This window comes from Platalea leucorodia (genome assembly GCF_965183815.1).
Source record: "Platalea leucorodia genome assembly, chromosome: 14".
NCBI lineage: Eukaryota > Metazoa > Chordata > Aves > Pelecaniformes > Threskiornithidae > Platalea > Platalea leucorodia.
In genome coordinates, this window is record NC_138836.1 from 9,786,239 (window position 1) to 9,806,255 (window position 20,017).

General features: G+C 47.5%; 1 protein-coding gene across 8 annotated transcripts; it reads right to left on the bottom strand.

Annotated features, from left to right (window-relative positions):
* Positions 1–4,026: 4,026 nt before the first annotated feature.
* On the bottom strand, positions 4,027–19,752 carry DUS1L (dihydrouridine synthase 1 like). 8 transcript variants are annotated; one of them, XM_082326792.1, is made up of 15 exons: positions 19,386–19,466; positions 18,993–19,117; positions 17,366–17,428; positions 16,889–16,997; positions 15,912–15,962; positions 14,047–14,159; positions 13,210–13,292; positions 12,961–13,064; positions 11,852–11,996; positions 11,131–11,227; positions 10,679–10,767; positions 9,701–9,867; positions 9,107–9,144; positions 6,918–6,993; positions 4,027–4,299 (listed from the first exon to the last, which is right to left on the bottom strand). In XM_082326792.1, exons 2-15 carry the CDS (start codon positions 18,996–18,998, stop codon positions 4,124–4,126), a joined length of 1,317 nt encoding a protein of 438 aa, XP_082182918.1. In that variant the 5' UTR covers positions 18,999–19,117; positions 19,386–19,466; the 3' UTR covers positions 4,027–4,123. The 8 variants fall into 8 exon arrangements, with proteins under 8 accessions (XP_082182918.1, XP_082182912.1, XP_082182917.1 ...); XM_082326786.1 differs by lacking the exon at positions 18,993–19,117 and having other exon boundaries at positions 19,386–19,752; XM_082326791.1 differs by having other exon boundaries at positions 18,993–19,512.
* Positions 19,753–20,017: the final 265 nt, after the last annotated feature.

A 20,017-nucleotide genomic window follows, 5' to 3' on the forward strand; every position in this document is an offset into this window, starting at 1 on the left:
TGGATTTCATGGACTTTTGCAGCACCTTTTTGTTGACGAGGAAGGAGATGCCAGTGGCAGGCTATAACTGATGGTGTCCTTATGCAGTGTAAATCCTGCTTTCTTTACCTGACCTAGCTAGGGATAAAGGAAAAACAGTTGGAAAGAACCTGGTTTCTTTTGGTGAAGGCAGTTTTAATTAGCACAACTAATTGTAGTGGTAATGTAGAACCTGCCATGGAGATTTGTGTTGGAGTAGTTGGGGATGATTGGTAATTATCTGGCCAGAACTTGTCCAGCATAGCGGTCTGTGTCGCTAGGATTTGTAGAGGGAGGTCTGTAAGAGGGGGAGATTACGTTACTGCTTGGACTGTGCCTGGGTGCAGCAGCATCCGCAAGCTGCTGTCGTCGGAGAGACTTCAGTGGCTGAGGGAGAAAGTAGGAGAGTTCCCATCTTTGCCCCCGTGCCGCGCGTGTGTGATCTGCGCATTGCTTTCTGGGACTCTGCCGTAACGGTCTCGGTGTTACTTCCTAACTTAGCTGAAATTTCAGCATTGTTCCATCCTCTGGACAGCTCCCAAAACTGCCGCTGGATAGTGTATTATTTCTGATACATGCGATGTAATATAAACTTTCAGAAAAACAAATGAGGAAACTCTAATAATAGCAACAATGCTTCTGACAAAGACCCATCATGCATAGGTAGAAAGTGCTGGTCAAGCATTGATTTTTTTTTGGTTTTTTTTAATTTTTTTTTAAGTGTGAAGTCTCAGCCAACTTAATTTGGCTATTTGAGGTTCTTACGCCATCTCCTTCATTACTTTTTATATGAAGCAGATGACAGTGGGGGAGCAGTATGCTCCACAGGACAGTGCTCTTAGTATTTTCTTGCGCCACCTCCTTAGGAGAGCTGAGACTAATACAAGCCAGCGTTTCATTTTTTCAGTAGTCCATCAGCTGTGAATTTGCAGTAGGGTGAAGAACACCAAACTGGTATGGAACTGACTCCTGCTTCTCTCTGATGCTGTTAGGGAACAGGAGATGAATTACTCTCTGCTTTGCAAGTGAGCTTGGTACTTCGACTGGTATGATTTGGGCTTCTGCATTCCTATGGACCTGTGAATTCCATTCAACATTTCATGGGGTCTGATAGAACAACCTAGCTTTAGATTATCTCATAGGATAACTTGATCAGGCTAAATTAATCAGATAGGGAACAGAAAGTGGCTAATAAGGTAGTCAACCTCTAAGAGAAGTGTAGGAGACTCAGAAGTTTGGTAAATTCATAATGCAAGTAAGACAGTTTCTTGACAGCAAAGAAATAATTCAAGTTTAGGCTTCAGTAGACTTATTAAAAGCTACAGACTGAAGGGTTGCTGCGTTAGCAAGAGATGGTCTAATTCAAACAAGAATTCAAGTGGCAAGACCTGAAAATCTGTCTTATGTGGTAGATCAGGCTTGGTAATCTTGTCCTTGATCGCACAGGTATCGCTGTTTCAGTTCTCCAATACCTCTGCAGCTGTAGCTCTGACTGTTATACTCCATGTGCCTGTAGTTTATGGAACTGAAGTCTGTGTGTACATAAAGGTTGTACCCTGTAAATACACGCTGAGATCCAGGGTTTTCAATCTTTGTTTTGATGTACTTCTTTTTGTCTTTTTTTTTTTTTTTTTAAATTCTCTGATATCTCATCTCATAAGCTGTTTGCCAAATAAAGGCAGTTGGCTTTCTTTTTGTCAGGTGAACTACTGCTATTTGTGTGCCTCTGAAAATGGATTTAGATACAAGAATCCAATCTCCCTCAAACCCAAAGACTGAGGATCATTTTCGCCCTCATTCTACATGCAGAGTACTGCCTTTTCCTCCCCCTACTGCCATTAAAATTAAATATAGTGTATATCTTCTTGAGGGCCTATCAAACAGAAACAAAATAGGGCATTACCTTGCTGAGTTGGCAGGCTGCAATTTTTTGATGAGAGATGAACAGGATAATTAGTATATTGCCTAGCCTGAGAGTAATCCCTAGTTAGTGTGGGTGCAGGCGTGCCCAGCACGAATGGTAAGTGGCTCAGCTTTACTCATGTTGTAATAGTGCCTCCTAATTCACAAGCATTGCTTATTAAGAAATTGATACGCTGGTCATCTTTACCTTATTAATTGCAAGGTTATCATCTTCTAGAACATCTGTTGAAAGTTCAGGTTGCCCCTTTTTTTTTCCACAAGCGCGGTGATTTGTAGTTAGATGCACAAAGGGAGCGTTGTGTTGCAGCGCCTAACCGAGCAGCGTTCCAGTCCCGTGGCAGGAGCCCTGCAGTCTTCTGCCACGCCGTGGGACGGGAGCTAACGAGAGAAGCGTGCGTCTCTCCGCATTGCCTATTAAGAAATGCCTTGGAAGAGAGGGTGGGGACGAATATGCCTTAAATACTAATTCTGTATAGAAATGTGTCCATTTAGGATTCTCAAGTATAAGGCCCTTCCTGAATTTAGGAGCCTAAAGCCAGCTGGCTCCTTTCTTCACGCTGGTAAGTGACTCCGTGATGAGACTGTGCTCGTGAGAGATGCGTTCTAAAATCCCACTGTGTGGTTAAGCGTATAACCCCGACCCCTCGCCTCGCACCAGTCCGCTACTGTGTTGTAACAGCGGGTGTTTCTCATGCCAGCGCCTTTTCTGACTTTGTGGATTTTCTCTGGTACAGCGAGCAGGAGAATGACTGAGCTTTCTGATGTTTTTGGGAAACTGTAAACGGGGTCAGGTAAGCAGTTTGAAATTCCATGATAACGAACACTTGGCTTTTTATTAGAAGAGGGGCTTTTCGAACAGACCAGGGAACTCGGAATACTCGAGAGCTTTGAAGTGTATGCCTGTGCGAGGGAAGAAGCGGGCTGTTTCCACAGGAGGTGGGAGAGGTGGTTTCCAGTTCCCGTCTTTAAATAAGAAAGAGGAGCATTTTCAGACGTGGTTCTCCCACACTAATCACTGGGCTCGGTGGTAAATGCCACACCCGGTGCCTCCCCCTCGGGTTCTGTGCTCGTTCCAGTTCACAAGGCAAGCTAGAGTAACACCTAGCAGCTTAGCCTCTGAGCTGGATTTGAATACAAGGGTGGTCAGAAATTATGAAAGTCTTGGTTAACAAGCTGATTAAGGCTGGAAGATGCTTTTCCCAGAACATCATGGAAAATATTTTGTTCAAGTAACGAGCAAATGAAATGGGAAGACTCAGTAGGAGACTTTGAACTGCTTTTATTGTCATAATCTGTAGGAAGACACAACTAAATGTTATCATAGAACCGTAGAATCCCAGCTTGGAAGGGACCTCAAGGATCATCTGGTCCAACCTTTCTTTCAGCCCCTCAACCAAGCTTCGTTAGGCAGCATTCAGTCCAGGATACGAAGTTCTTCCCCCTTGTGGTCGCTCTAGAGGCTTTAGTGTGAATAAATGGGAACAGCTAGGTAAAAACTCGCTAGGGGTAGACAAATGGCCCGAGAGACTAAGGTGCGCCCGGTGCTGTGATAGGGAAGGTGCCTGGAGAAACAGCGCGGAGACTTTGAACACAGAATAGAAGAAAGCGAGCACAAGGGCGGCTGACGTACGGCAGGCCGAGGCCTCTGCTTCGCGTATGGTGCTCTGCTGAGGGACCTGTTTGTCTTCCTTTGGGCTCTCCTGTTATTCATGCTTTGAATGAGAACGTTTCTCCATGGATTGAATAAGCCTACAGCTACTGGTAGCGCAGGGCGGTTTTCAGCATGCTGTTCCAGTCCGTGTATGACCTCATGGCTGTAAACTGTACCATCGTTTGTAAGGCAGGTTAGGAAACATAAACTGGTCTTGCCCGGGCTCGAGGGGGCGTGTGTACACGTGCATGCCCGAACACACACACACACACACGCATAAGCAGGGAATGGTTGTTGAGAAGTCAAAAAAAAAAAACGTGGTAAAAATGGTTTATGAAATAAGCCGGGCATGCTGTTACCGTCTGATTCCTGAGTGCTGTGTTTCTGTCATTAAAAAACCAAAAAGTCTCGAGCCCCTCTTTTGATTGGGGGTGGGGCAGGGCAGGGTCTTCCCTGTTTTCAGAAATGCCTGGTCCCGCATTTGTTTTCTGCCCTTGGAGGCACTTTTGATGTTTGGTCTACGACTGCTGATCATCTTTCCTTTCCAAGGGAAGGGCTCTTAGGCGCTGAGCGGGCGCTTTGCCAGTGCGTCATGCAGGCCGGGTGCTGGGTTTCTTGTTCAGTTCCTTTCAGCCCCAGCGTAACTTCCAAACGGGAATATCGGACCGATTCCGACAGGCAGAGGAGGAACCTCTGCAATCGGGATTCTAGAAGAAGAAATGTCAGCCAGATGAAGCATCAAGGAAAGAAACCATGTCTCTCTCCTGGCTCCCGTCCTCCTGGTTGTGCTCAAAACGGCTATACCACGTCCGGCGTTGATGCTGACGACCTGTTTTATTTTAAATACAAATTTAAAATAAGGTACGCACCTAAGGCAGCTCCACTCTGGGGGGTTCTGTTGCACAGGCTGAGCGTAAGAGCGCAGCACCAGCTAAAGCAGGGTGAGCTGTTCTCTCTGTGAAATGAAGTGGCCCCGTACCGGCCAAACCCCCCAAGCCTCGGCTGTTCAGAACTACAGACCAGAAGTGATAACACGGCGTATCCACGCAGAAGCGTTACCACATGCCCTACAGTGGTTTTTGAGGACAGTTTGTTGACAGATTGCTTGCTTTATTTGCTTACAAAACTGACAGCTCGACCACAACAAAATTCCTTGTTACTGTGCTGCAGTAGGCTGTTAGAGAACTGTTAGGTTACGCACCAGCCTAGAATAAATTAAACAAAAAGTTAAGGCTACTTATGAATAAAACCTGCCTCCACGGAGGCAAACCTACTGGCTTAAACCAGGCGTGCTGAGTCTAGCAAGCAGGGCACGCTCGTCAATGTATGCCAGCTCTTGCTGGTCTGGCCACGCGAAGCAGAGGTTTGTGTTGCCGGAGGCAGGTCCGGGGCTAGCGCAGGGCTCGGGCCCTGCGCCCCGCCGAGCCCGGCGCTCTCGGGGGCCGCCCGAGCCGCGTTAGATGGGCGCGAAGGGTTGCTCAGCACCCAGGCCAGGCAGGTCGCTCTGGGCCGGTCCTGCCCCACGCCCTGTCCCCTTCCCATTCCCCCCGCAGCCCCCCTTGGGCTTTTTTGTCCCCCCTCTCCCCCTGCCTCTTTTCTCCACGTCCCGTGAAGGAGCGGTAGTTTGAGACCTGCCGATGGCAGCTCTGCTGCGGCACAGGGCTCGTTCGTAACGTGCCAGCTTTGCCAGCCCAACCGCGTGTTTTACAGGCCGCACGCCGCCGCGCGGCTTTGTTCCCCTCGGGAGGCTCCGTGTGCCCAGAAGGCACCAACAGGCCTGCTGCCTTCGGCGCGGCGCCGGCAGCGCTGCAGCGAGGCCGGCAGCTGCAGGAGGCGGCAGCCTGCGCCGGAGCAGGGGCACCGAGCACGCAGCGACGGAAACTGCACCCAGAAAACAGCCCACGGGGAGATAAACAGTCAAAGCTGAGCTAAGCTTTACTTATTCTAGCTTAAGCACGGGACGGCTTGCCTTCCAGCTCTTCAGTCTATTAAACAGCCGCGTACTACTGCTATTTATTTTTTTTTTTTGGCTGCTGACCTTCTTTGCAGCACGCTGACCGCTGGAAGGCCACGCTGACCGAGCGCCCAGGAGACACACAAAGCCCACGGGGGAAAAGGGTAAAAGGCAGGTAGGGGTCTCGCACGTGTAGGCCTGCATCTGGCTTTGACACCCCTCTCCCAGAACTTACCCGCTGGGAAGGCGAAGGAATGATCGCATAATTATGAAACGCTGAGCAGGGAAAGGTTCAGGGACTCGGTTGTAACAGCACGTAATTGCAGACAACCCTCTCTTAAAATAGAGATTTCATTTTCCCCCAGCCTTTGGCTCATGGGAGACCGTTAAGCTTTATCATACTGTATAAAACTAATAATTGTTAATACGCAAGGTGGTTATAGCAACTTCTTACAGTTTTACATTCACGTTTTCAAAGTACGGCTAGATTCTTTTCTGCACTGAAAACGCGGTCTGCTGGAGCTCAGACAAATGTCCCGCATTTTCTGTTAGAAGTCACCGATGCTGCTATTTTTAGCGCGCCAGAATGGTGTCCTACTACAAGAAATTTATTCCCCAGTATTAAAAACGGGACGTGAAGAGTTACTGAACGTACAAGAGGCGGATTGTGATGGCAGCCTACAGAGGTTGCCCCCACCCAAAAATGCAGTTTTCAGTCTTCAAAACACAGCATGAGAAATTCAATTGCATCCTTTTTATTTCAAATGCAGGATAATTCCCTGAGTAAGCAGCTTTTTACTTAAATAAAACTTTTCCAGAACTTAAAATAAACGTGTGGAACAAGTTCACGCTGGAGACGGCGCGTTCTTTGGCCCAGGGAAGCGCAGGCCTGGCGGGAGCTCTTAACTGTTCGCCTCCAAAGGGTCACACTGCGCTGTCCCCAGCCTCCTTCAGCGCCGCCGCCTCCCCCACGGCTACAGCTCCTCTCCGACTGAGCTCTGCCTTTTGAATTACTGTTTGACTACTCTGCCATGAAAGGGATTTTTCGTATTTGGTCTTAAAAAGTAATCCATGACCTGAAGAAGCAAGGGTGGAGAAAAAAAAGAAAAGAAACTGAAATGAGATGAGGGCACTGGTCAGCAGACAGCTCGTTCCTTATAAAGAATGGGGCTGGAACAGTCTGGAAACTCTGCACCCCAAGGCTTTGGAAGCAGAAGAAATACCGTATGCAGAAGGAAGAGCAGGCTTTTAAAACTTTAGATAGCTACGTATGTGGATTTTAACACACGCCCCCGTAAAGCAAAGATTAAAGTAATGAATATCCATGGGAGACGAGACGTTTGCTCATCTCGCGAGGGCAGCGGCACTTACCCGGACAGTCGGCCGTCTCTTTGAACGCTCTTTTCTTACAGCAGCCTCGGCACATGTTAAACACACATTTATTGCCCTGCGTTGGGATGGGGGTGGAAAGAAGCTTGTATCAGTGAAAATAAAATTATTATTGTTTACTATAATAAGCAACAACAGTACAGCTCTGCACGTTCAGACCTTTGGGAGAAAACCCATGCACCTGCATATTAGGCAGTCACACCTCGGTCTAATGAAGATGACAGAGCTGAGCTCCTGGGGGGAGCCGCAGCTATCAGCTGTTCGTATGCAGAGAACAAAAACTGAACCAAAACAAACCAAAAAAATTCCACATTCCACTTCTGCAACACCGTCACGCGGCTGGGCAGCCCGAGGCGCACACCGGCAGCAGGCAAGTGCCGCGGGCAGCGTGGAGCAAGCCCCGCGAGAGCTGCTGCAGCTGAGCTGGCCGTACGCCTCTGCTAAAGTAGCAGGTCAAACGCCGTGCCCGACACCTGGCTGCCATCTGTAGCTATGCCTCAAATAAATGTCACCACGGCAATTACGTCCCTACCTGAAGCTTAAACTATACCTGAGTATATATTAAAACCTAAAGTATGGTGCTTAGCGGAGAGCAGCAGTTGAGTCTTGGCTAGCTGGCAACGTGGCTGGGCTGCCTGCGGGCCCGTGGGGCTTGGCTCGCAGGTGCTCAGTGATCAGCTGGGAAAGTGGGGTTGTGTTGTTCGGCATGTCTCCCTCTGCCCCAATTAAAAATTCCTTTATGTTTAGGGAGCCCCGGTTGACATTTTTTGGTGGGTTTTTTTTGTTGTTGTTGTTGTTGGTTTTTTTTTTTTCCTCCCCCATTCCACGACATAGCTTAGAAACATAGGATCTAGGGAAAACCAAAACCAAACCAGGGCCGGTCACAAGAGCGCAAGGGCTGCCTGCAACATGACACTGATGTAAGAGCAAAACAAAACTGAGCCTAACTCAGACAGCGACGGCTGACACAGCGAGCCGCGTCGCCTGGCTTAGCGCTGAAGCAGGATGGCTTTGCAAGCAGGCCAGGTGACCGCTCAGTGTTTTCCCAATAACGAACACAGCAAGAAAAACCATTTTCTTCTGTAGCTGCAGCTCCAAACTGCTCCCTGGCTGGCTGCTCTTTCTACAGTGCTAGAACCGTGTTACAAAAGAGCGCACCACCCCATGCCTGGGTCCCTGGCGCCCCAGAGCTGTAATGCTATTTTTTTTCAGCTAGAACACAAAAGTATGCCTTGCCTCTTACACCCTGCTCGTACGTCTGCGTGCACAGCTATGTTAGCAGCAATAAATACACTCAGCAACATCTCCCTGTCAAGGAAACAGCTATGGACCCCAAGGGAAAACAAACAAACAAACCCCAACCAAACAAAAACCCAATCAACTCTTTTCAAATATCAAATATTTGAACTTTCATACATAACGTTTCAAATACATCTCTGCTACACACAACCTGGAAACCAGCTGGCTTGTTTAACACTGCTGGTGGTGAAAGTTGATGTTAATCTGCTAGCAAAAAGAGCCAGGAGTGCCTAGGTGCTCATTCTGATGAAGGGCATAGATGCAAAACCACCAGGCCCCCGCGCTGCAGACTGCTGCCCGACACCCGCTGCAGGCTGCACGGCGATGGTGTTCAGAGGCCAGACACCAACAACCGTACCACTTATTCAAATTCTCAGTGCTTGCAGAAAACCCCCACCCACCGCTAAGCCTCGTCAGAGCGGGGTTGTTTTGAATTTCGCAGTACAATATACGCGTGTAATTACTGGCAGTTTGGAGAGTTGGTTCCAAGAGATCTTGGGAAGTTCATCTAGCTAACTAACTCGCTCAACTGTCTTAGCAATAAATATCCTCAGCAGCAGTAAGGCTGCGTTTTTTTGGAAAGGAAGGCAAATGATATCAAAAAGCCTACATATGTTAGTGATGTTTGTGCAGCACCTTCACCTCAGAGACTGGTTACAGTTAATAATTAAGAGGCTTTTGCCTAAGTATGGACTTCTTTCCCCCCCACCTACCAGCCTGACTCGGTACGGACGCCCTACCGGACACCGCCATGGACCTGCCTCAGGGGTTGGAATCATAGAACAGGACCACAGAACAGTTTGGGTTGGAGGGGACCTGGAAAGGTGAGCCATTTCACGGAAATGCTTTCACGGACACTGGCACTGACTTACCTTAGGGTTTCCACATTGATCACATTTTGCATATTTGGCTGGAAAAGAGAGAGACGTGATTTCAGCAATGGTATTTTTATATGGAAGAAGTAAAGTGAAAAAAAAAATCAGGGTCAGACAAAGCTTGGTGCTTTTCTAGCCAGAGAGAAACTCTTTTTCTGAAATAAAAATACAGTACCTCAAAGAACAGGGCAAAGGTAAAGAAACTTTGACTTTTTAAGTGCCTCTAAGTTAAATCCAAACACAGAAAATTTTAATCCTCAAGTCAAGTGTAAAAGAGGAGGACATCTGCTTGAACTGCATATGAAAGTTCCATTTCAAATACTAGTGACAGCTACAATTTAGTTTGTAAAGCATTTTGATCCTAAAAAGATGCTTATAGTGGATCAGTGACCTACTTCTTTGATCCTTGTTTTCTTTACTAATGAACATAATTTGAATCACACTGCCTACTACCAAAATTTCCCGATAATCCCCCCTCTTTTTAAAGAAGTTTCTACAATTACATAAACAAGGAAAATAAAGTAGCGGCAATTTATGCCAAATATGGTGTCAGCAACTTTCCACGCATTTATGCCAATAAGCGGAACTTACGTTTTAAAGATGGATCAAAGCTTTTATTTGGATTTCTTAGCTTCTTTTTTTGCTTATTCTTTGACAGAAGCTCAGAATTTCCATCTTCCTCCTCTTCCAGGGCGCGTTTCCCTCGCACGCCTTTTTCAGTCCCACTGGCTCCATTCTCCTTGCACCTCTCCTTTGGCCTGAAACAGCGAATACCATCCTAAGCTGGCTGAAGGGAAGAAGCGGCTGTTCCCTGGCCACTGTTCCGGTTTACAGAAATCTGGGTGAACTGTAAGCCCTTCTATCACGGCTAAATTACAAAGAAGTGTCATCATTGCCCTTAGAAGTGAATAGAAAAACCTTACTTTTTTGTTAACGCTGGCTGTTAATAACAGACACGCTGTCGTATGTCGGCTGGGAAGTCAATGAAAGTTGGCCAGTTAAATTAGTTAGGTACCTGTTAACCTGTTATTCCCAGGTTTTACTTAAGTATTTACTTAATTTACTTAAGTATTTACTGAAGTATTAATCTTGACATGCTCGTTCTCTTCTTCAGCCCGATTTGCACAACAGAAAGGGAATAAGCTATCTGTAAAGCTTGTCCATACAACACAAGCATCCTTTACAGAATACAGTTTAGTTCCCATCTTTGCTACCCTGGCAGCTACCAGCAAAGTTCACGTTACGTGTAACAATAAAGTACTGCCAGGTAGCACATCTGTGGCACGTCGGGTTCTCTTTCTTTCTCAGCTGCAGTGCAATTCTCGCTTTTTACTTTAGAGAGAGAGAGAACCTGAGGAGGGTCTGAAGGAGAAGATGCATACAATGAGCAACATCCCCACGAACAAAGCAATAACCAGGAAAAAACCAAACCCAAATAAAAATGATCCAAAGCCTTCACTCATTTTCAAGTGAACGTAAGCTCCTAGAACAGAACCGGATGGCTCTGTACTGACGGCATGGGTGGGAAAGGCCTAAGGGTACCTGTCCGTGTTCGAATAGAGAACTCACCCTGGCCTGATGTATGGCTGACAGATCCAGTGGAAAAAAGGCAACCCTTCTTTTGGCTTTTCTCCTTCTTTCTGATTAGCTATTTCTTCCTGCAGCATAGAGTTACAGTCAGTTTTCCTGGAGTTCTCAGGAAATACTCTAAATAATACTTCAAACTCCGGGAAACTACAAAGTGGAATTTAAACTAACAGTTACTGACAGCTGAATATACGCAAAAAAACCCGACTAAGACAGATGAAATGAAGCAAATTTGTAACTCCTAAATCAACTTTACCCCGTGTAAAGCTGTTCAGGCTTAAGGGGCTGCTACTGTAGCAAACTACCAATATCAAGGTTGGCAAGCCACAAAGTTCTAACGCTGTGGCTAACAGACATCAACTGCATGACATACACGTAAGCTCCCACCAAGTGCAGACAGGGTTGTTCTGGGAGATTAGGGCCCATCTTGGTACCTGGCATCGTAGCTTCAGCTCCCTGTTGACATCTACAATGCCCTCTAGAGTCTTCACTTTTGCTAATTCTTCACGCAGCTGCTGGTAAACTTGAAGCCTGAGGCAAATCCCAAACATCAAGTCATATTTATTCATTATTGCTAGACTGAGGAGATCAACTCAAAATGTCTTTATAAAAGCTTTTTATAGATTTTTCTTGCTGCATTTCCCTTTTTGGTAGAAGCTTATCTTCTAAGTCCAGAGACGAGCACACATACCTGCTCCTCTTTTCCAAATAAACACTTGGCACACAACCAAGGTACTTCGAGATAAGCTAACGTGAACGTACAGTGCATCAGCTGCTCCTCCGCAACTGCCCGTGGCCGTGCTCCTACTCCACAATAAATGCAAGACAGCTGGCCTCGCAACGAACACCGAGTTCATCAGCTCGTGTTTGCCACGAAGCGCATGTGTGCGTACGGGCGATTAGCACACGGTAGCTGATGCGCTGTGAGCTCGTGCCCTAGCTCATCTCGTGGTAACTCAGTCATTCCCCATGCCCTGTTTCCCAGGCGCGCAGTGAAGGGTAAAGGCCTCAGCCCACATTCTCTCCAGCCAGGTCCAGGAAAGAAAACCTTGCAGCATACTAATTCCGGCCAAACAAATCCTTGTCCAGAAAAGCCAGACACTTGCTAAGCAGGATGAGCCCTGAAAACATGAAGAGTTCTCTGGAGATACTCACGTGTGATGCCAGAGCTTGAAGAGATGAGCCCTAACATAAGACAATGGACAAGGGTACTTCTGCACTATCTCCAGATATTCCTCAGCCATCTCCCACACCAATGGGTTTCGGCCCTCAAACAAAGCTGGGTTATGAAGATTACCTTCTAGGGAATGAAAAGAAATACTCAAACTTTCATTTCAGGATTGAAACAGAAAACAAAATCTAGGCTCTGCAGCTTGATCAGCTCTGTTGTGCTTCTACCAGCCAGTCACAGACACATCAGCCACGTACTCACAGAGAGGAACAGAGGGTCCATAAAACTCTCGCCTGACCTCAGGATGCTATATTTCACTACACAATTCTTAATTGAGCCAAATAGCTCATATCTAATTAAAGTACATTTTCCAGAAAGGCATCCAATCTTGACACCAAGACAGTAAAAAAAATGAATAAATGGAGAAATCACTGCTTTTGTTGCCCAGTGGTTAAATACTTGGACACCGGGTGTCTTCCCTTACGTCTGTATTCACGTTTGTCTGCCCCAAGTTTACAGATACTGCTTCTCACTCTGCTTCTCTCTACTAGCTTCACAAGCCTTTTGTTAACCAGTATTTTCTAAAAATAAGATTCTACAACCTCCCAGAAAATGTTTCATTGCTTTAACTGTCCGAGTGATTGGAAGCTTTTTCTGATGTCTATCCTAGCTCTTCCTGTAGGAAGCTATGCCAGTTCTTTCTTGTCCCAAACCAACATGAACCATCGGCAGGAACATTCATCAGTGGATGCGCTTACTGCATCAGGATCCATTCAAAAACCATTCCATTAATTAACAGATGTCATGAAAATATTCCAGAACAACAGGAGTCCCATATGCCTTTGTCCAGGAATTAGATTTGAGCTCTCCACTCAATGGTACTACAAGTCCAACATAACAATTCTTACAAATCTGAAGTGACTCCTGGAGATGGGCAGTATAAGAGGGGAGAGAATGGCCGCTCAGCTTTCAATCAAATCTCTTCACCCAGTCAGTCTGACGTAAGCTTTTAATAAATGTATATGGGGCTGCTAAGAGAGTAAGAAATAGTTCGTATTCTCATCTATTATGAGTAAAAGTTCATTTTCTTTACCTGCGCTCATGACACCATGAACTCCCGTCTTACGGATACATTCTTCCACGTCACTGAGACACTGGATGTTTCCATTTGCAAATACAGGAATGCTCACAGCTTTTCTATACCAGTGAATAAAACAGATGCATAAAATTGAGAATTAGAATGTTTAGAGTCAACCCAGAAATTCTACTCCTGTCACACAAATTTGTTTGCTCTTCAATGCCTGTTAGCAGAAACCCACTAGGATTGGTACTGCTCACTAACCTGACAGCTTGAATGTGCTCCCAAGATGCCACGCCAGCAAGCGGTCCTTTCTGTTCTTTAGTACGGCCGTGCACAGTCAGCAGCTAGAAGACAAAGTCACATTTACTTTTCACGTGTATGAACCACTGGAACAAATCCACTGACAAAAATTTCCTTTCACCCCATACACTTCGTGGATGCCACTGAATTCCCACGGCTACTTCAAAGCGCAGGGACTTTGGTATCACAGAACGGTATCAACAGCTCACCTACCATGGCACGGTCTTGGGCTTCTTTCAGCTTGCTATTCCACAGCATGACAAGATCGTATCTTGGGAGAACCTACACATTTCCTACTGCACTGGCTCCCATCTGTGATTCACTTTGGAATTTGTGATGGATTGATCTGGCTTGCTCCTCAGCAGAAGGCCTGAATACTGTCAGTGCTGGCTCTAACTACAGACCCTCTCTTCCAGTTTAACTGGAGTTAAATCCTAGAAGGCTGCCTGTTTCTTCACTAGCGGTGGCCATCTTTGATACTGGTTTTTTCTGTGGATTTCATGCATTCACACTGCCTCCTGAAGCACTACGTTAGACTGAGACGCTCAGCCACAGTGAAGGATGCCCCACTGCGCCATGATTACAAGAGAGACTCTGAAGTCATGATGTCTTCCGTATCATACTACCGACCCGCTGCCTGTGACTGCGAATACATACAATCTCTCTGCATCCCGTTTTCTCTGTCTGTAAACCAACGTAGCCTATTCACCTCCAGAGTACACCAAGATCTGGTCATCAGATGCTTTATATAGAGAGACGTGCCCAGTGCGAGAGCCGAGGGAGCAGCTGCCTCCTTACCTGGCAGCCAGCTTTCTCCAGCATCTGTGCATACTTCACTGTCTTGTCAATTTCTGGGAAAACGCGGATTTTGCATGTGATGGGAACAGAGAGCTTCTCGTTAGCCAGTAAAACTGGGAAAGATTGAAAAGACAGGTAAGTGGGCTGCACAATGCTATGAAAAGTGCCTACTCTCCTCAAGATCTGATACTGGGTGTGGTACGGAAAAAGCCTGAAAAGTTAACGCTATGCAGTTCTCACAGCTTAAACAATCAGCAATGTCCTCTGCAATCCTTATTGCACAGGTTAATCAAGTAATAGTAAAACATGACGCACAAAATCTGCATTCTAACAAGAAGGCATAAAATAGTCAGCATTAATAACCCTAACGTTTCCACTGCATCAAACCTTCACTTCCAAGGACCACCCCCCTCAAATTTTAATCGTTGATACAGGTTTACTATCGTCACAGGGTATTGTGCTCCTCCTGCTCTGCCAACAACATTAACACTCGCTTGTCTACCTTTCCTACAAGAGATCCTTTGCTTCTTTCCAAATTATCACCCAAATAATCATGACAAGTAGAGTTTTCTCCACGGCGAGCAGAGGCTTAGCAACCGAGGTAGGCTGTGGACCCAGTTAAGTCGTACATGTAGGTTACGGAGTCAGGGGGAAATCCAGAACAAGATGTTAAACTCCCACAGTCTTTACACAGTGCGTGGAATCGGAAAACTACTAAAAAGAGAGCTAACGAAGACAGCCAACAGAAAACACGGAGCAATGGCATGCCTGAAATTCTCTCCCAGAGCTTGGATGTATAATGTAGGAAGTCACCTGCTTTCTTCTAATCCAAATCCCAGAAGCTCTAATGGTAGGTACGTCCTATCACCCTTTCAAAGGAGCAAGCAAGGTGCGTACAGGTGCAAGCAGAAAACAGTACTCTCTCATTTTAAAGAAGGCTGGCAGAGAAGGAGGAAGAGGAAGCTTTGCCCACCTTTTATACAATAGCCTAATAAGACAGCTCTCTTACTAGACAGCCTGGGTTCTCATCCAACTAGATGACCTGGTTCTCTTCTCACCTTGAGGCTGTTCTGATTTGCATCGTTCACTCCTAAGAAAAGTGCCCTAACAACCACACTACATGCTGGGCAGGGAAGCACTGTCTGTCCTTCCAGGTTCTCAGCAGTGTCTTCGTGTCAAACATCATTCAAGATTCCCTGGACGACAGGGAACGCAAACAGAAGAAAGACTCTTTAACTTCACGGTTCAGACACTTGCTTTGAAGTGGGGTGAAGGTGCATTCTCAGCTGTACACAAGGACCAAAACCTTGCTTTTTACATCAGTTCTGAATGTATTTCTTAAAAAAATATGATACTGTTCACAACTGCTACTGATAGTCTGAAAACATCCTACACACATTTGGAGAAGAGAGGCATAACTTGCTATGGTGTGGGCAGAGTACGCTGAGATGATCAGAAAAGGGCAACTGTGGCTTCAAGCAGAAACACAACTCCTGGCACCCGAGAACTTCAAAGTCAAAAAAGTAAGGCACTGGGAGTTCTGTTGTTTCTAGAGTTGGAGAGCCACTAAGCCATCATTAGGTTGGGACTTCATTAACTCACTTTCACCTAAAATCTGTTTCAGGTACTGAAGTCTTTTAGCAGATCTAGCATGAGTTTGTAGTGGGATACCACCAAGTCTCTTGAGGGTGCCACTGGAATACAGTAAGAAAGGCAAAAAAACCCCACCCAAACACAACCCTCCCCAAAGAAACATGCTGCACCTCCTCTCCCCCCAAATCCCTAGACCTCCTCTCAGTAATGAATTCACCCCACTCCCTCTGAAAGTGAAGCCTCTCTGAAGTGAGGCCCCTCTAAAGACTTACTCATTCTCTGAAGAAGGTCCCACTCCTCTTGCAGGAACGCTCCGTAGTGACCTATAATAAAATAGCATACGACAGACTTGTACAGAAGAGTAAGATTCTGAAGTATACAGCTTTCATAAATGTTCACATACAAAGATCCAGACACTCATGTGCCTCACTGCCAGAAACAGAGTTGCTCTGTCCTGCCCAAACTGGAAGAGTTGGATCATTCGGTTCCCCATGCCACCCTAGATTTACAGGATAAACACTGAATCCCCGCACCCTGCTTTCACTGCTGCTCCCTAAGGCTGGTGTGTTGACGCTGGCAGCTCAAAGTCCAACTTTCAGGGGTGTTTAAAAATTCCCTTCAGGATAAAACCTGATCAGACTGAAAGACCTATTTGCCCTGTACACCACTGATCATTTCCTATTAGTCCCTGAAAGACATTTTAGAAGAGGAATGGGCAGTTACTGAACAAATCTTTCCTCAACATCCTAACTGATCCAAAATTTTCAAACCCTGGTTCTGGTTTTCAAACACAGCTATCTTTGCAATATCTTTAAGGGATTCAGCAGGTGTTATCCTCTTATACGCTAATGTGAATAAACTCTGTGCAAGTATCGAGGAAAGAGGGGACGCTAAGTGCCTGCATGATATAATTTTCAATGCAGTTTTGCAAAATTAGGCGGTTTGAACAACTGAGATCACAAAGATCAAGCTCTTCCTAAAAATACTTTTTCTGAAGGATATTCTAGACACAAGAGGTGTCGCTCAAGAGAAGCTGGAATTAATTATTAGTATATCTAATTCTTGCTTTAGGTACTACAAAGCATTACCTGTTAAAGTGCGTGTAACTAAGTCTGACTTCAGCAGTACTGCAGGTACTGCAGCCACCCCCCTCCCAGGCCTAAGCTGGTCCTCTTGATGTTTTATGGCCACCGTTGGCATTCGAAACATGCCATTTCTCTGGGTATCCAGGGGTCAGATTTGCACGTACCTCTCTTTGCGATCATTTGGGGGCAACCTAAATTTAGGTCTATGGCATCGCAGTAATCCTGAGCCAACAGTGCTGCTTGGACAAACACTTCAGGGTCGTTGGCACAGAACTGAGAAAGACAAAGAAAAATGGAATCATCAGGCAATAGCTTTCTTCAAGGACTGACAACACGTTACGACATAGTTATGAAGCAACTACTTGCTACAGAAAACAGGCATAATAGGCACAGTTAATAACAGCAAACACCGTTTCTCAAATAAAACCCAACAAACAAAAACTGTGACACTTACCAGCTAAAGATCCTCAACCTTCAAATGACAAAATGAGAAAGATGAGCATTCAAGAGGCAAAGAAATATCTGTAGAATATTTTACACGTAGTACCCAAGAACAAGAGGGAACAACTCTTAAAATCCCCTGTAGAACAAGCAGCTGTAGCATTTTAATACATAAAGGTGGTGCAGAAGGAAAGAGTTACCTGTGGTGCCTCTGCCTCTTGAGACAATTCACACTTTGTAGACACCAATAAGCACCACTGCCTCTAAAATGAATTCACATTAGCGTGGAGTGTGAAACAGACACATTGGGCTGTTAGTCAAATACTCAGTCTTAAATAAAATTAATATTACATTTAAAGCACAGTGCAAAAATCAATTTATTAAGAAAAATTAGGTTAATTTGAAACTGCTTTGTTGAAGAGGACAGAGCCAGACTATTCTTCTCGTTTACGCTTTTAAACAGATTTTCTAAAATTCATTATCAACAAACCCCAATGCCATTACATCTTTAAATAATATGGATTTGAACTCAAAAACATATGAGCAGAAGCTGTTACTTACACCCTACAGCACTACATAAATTATGGCTGACACCAACTAAAACCAGAAAAGGCATTTGCTTTCTCCGAGGTGACTGAAACAACGGAAAGCCTCCAACCAAGCCACGGCAGTGAGGGCTTTTACACAGCAAACGAAGCCCCCGGAGCAGGCTGGGCTCAGATGCACCTCTGCCTAATCCGGTTCCAAGAGCCCGTGCCCAAAACCCAGGCCTGCCCAGAACTACTGCAGACCTCGGCACGGATGGCTGTAGCAGGTCCATCCAAAGATCAATCTAGTTAGTTCTGCGCCTTATGTCCTATAGGGGCCAGTGGGAAAAAGGATAATCCAGCAAGCTCACAGTAGCTGGCACTGTTCAGAACACGCAGCTTACTGAGCTGAAGATCTGTGCTGAAAAGGCTTACAGCTTTCTAAGGCTATTTAAATTTCCGCCACCTGTATTTTTCTGTGGCAAAATACACTACCTCCCACGGAAAACAAAGCTGTACTGAGACAGACCAAGGTCCGCCTCATCCTGCTCCGATAACGGTCAACAACAGATGCCTAGGGAACAGCAGAAGCTGGAAAGCGTCTTCAAGGACTTTGGAAGCAGAAGTGGTGTTTCCTGCACTTAATGACCCTCAACAGAGTTTTCCTTCATTTGCTTTCTAAACTCATGCAATCTGTCAGCATCCAGTACGCAGCAATGAATTCCGCAGTTTGTAACTATCACTACGCTTACTCGGCACTCTTGTTTCCCGGTCGCCACCTTCAAGCCAGCCATACTTTCACGGACCTCTCCCATCTCTCCCCTCAGTCAGGGGAGACACTTCTCTTCCAGGGTGAAGAGTCCTCGTCCATTTAACTGCTCCAGATGTGGAAATCACACCGTTCCTCTGCTTGCGCCGACTGTCCTTCCCTGCATCATTCCCCAGCTCTCCAGGCCCCTCTCCCTCTTTGGGATGGAGCGGAGGGAAGTACCCGAACCTCACACAGGACTCAAGCAGCAGAAGCAACGCAAGCTTAAAAGTGCGTCCTGTCTTCCTTGCGTCCTTTTTCTACAGCTAAGCACTGAGCTCTTGGTTCAGAGAACTGTTCAAAAACCTGTGATCCTCCCTAAGCGGTACCAGATTTGGAACAACCCTTGCCTCTAGAAGACCAGCTGCGATTTATCTCTAAAGACAAGGTGCAGAGGACTGAAGCCCTGTGAGAAGCCTAGTGCTCAGGCCCCTGTGGTTAAGGCAGCAAATCCTCTTTGCTAGACAAGGGATAACAGAAAACCACACTTACCTTCATGAGCTAAGTACTGTTAGCGGCGTTTAGGTGAAGAAAATGAGATTTCTGTCATCCTATGTAACCACTTTAAAATCTGGGTGAGACCGACCAGCTTGAACTCGTGCGCGTTTGGCACACGTCTGCATTTGTTGACACAAACGGGGTGGGTGACGAGGGTGAGGGTGCGTTTGGCAATGCTGACGTGATTCTGCGGCGTCACCCAAGAGCGCACCGCGAGGTGAACCCCGGGCGAGCTCCTCCCGGTGCCAGGGCTGACCGGGCCGGCGCCGGGGCCGACCGAGGGCCGACCGGGCCGGCGCCGCCGCTCCGGGAGCGCAGCGGCCGGGCCGGGGGCCGGGGGCCGGGGGGGGGGGGTCCCGGCGGCCCGCGGGCAGTCGCGATGCTCACCTGGACGATGAGCGGGCGGTCCTCGGGACAGGCCTCGCCGTAGAGGTTCTCCCGGCGGTAGTTGGCGTCCCTGAGGAAGACCTGGGCGTGCAGCATCGGCGTGTAGCAGAGCTGGGCGCCGTGGCGGCGGCTCAGCAGCCTCCAGGCCAGCTCGCTCTGGTCCACCATGGGCGCCACCACGTAGTGGGCGCTCCGCAGCGTCTCCCTCCAGAAGGCCTCCCCGCGCAGCTTCGGCATCTCTCTCCCGCCCGCCCGCCCGCGCAGCGCTGCGGCAGCTGCCGCCCCGCGCCGCCGTACCGGGGCTCGCAGCCGCCGCCTGAGGCCCGGAGGCGGGCGCGATCGCTGGGCCCTGGCAGGGCAGCGGGGCGACCGGACGGTACCACCGCCATCCCGCTCCGGCCGGCCCAGCAGTGCAGCTGCGCGCCGTCCCCTCCGGAAACCGCGGCGCTGCGCGGAAGCGTCCGGGCGGCCGCCGGGCCGGCGTGCGAAGGCGAGGGGCCGCGCTCCGCCGCTTTCCCGCCGCGGCGGCGGGCGCTGGCTCGGAGCCTGCGGGCCCCTCGGCGGCGCCTGCCGGTGCTCGGACCCCCCCGCCCGGGGCTCGGTGGCGACGGCCACGGGCGGCCTCCCCGCCG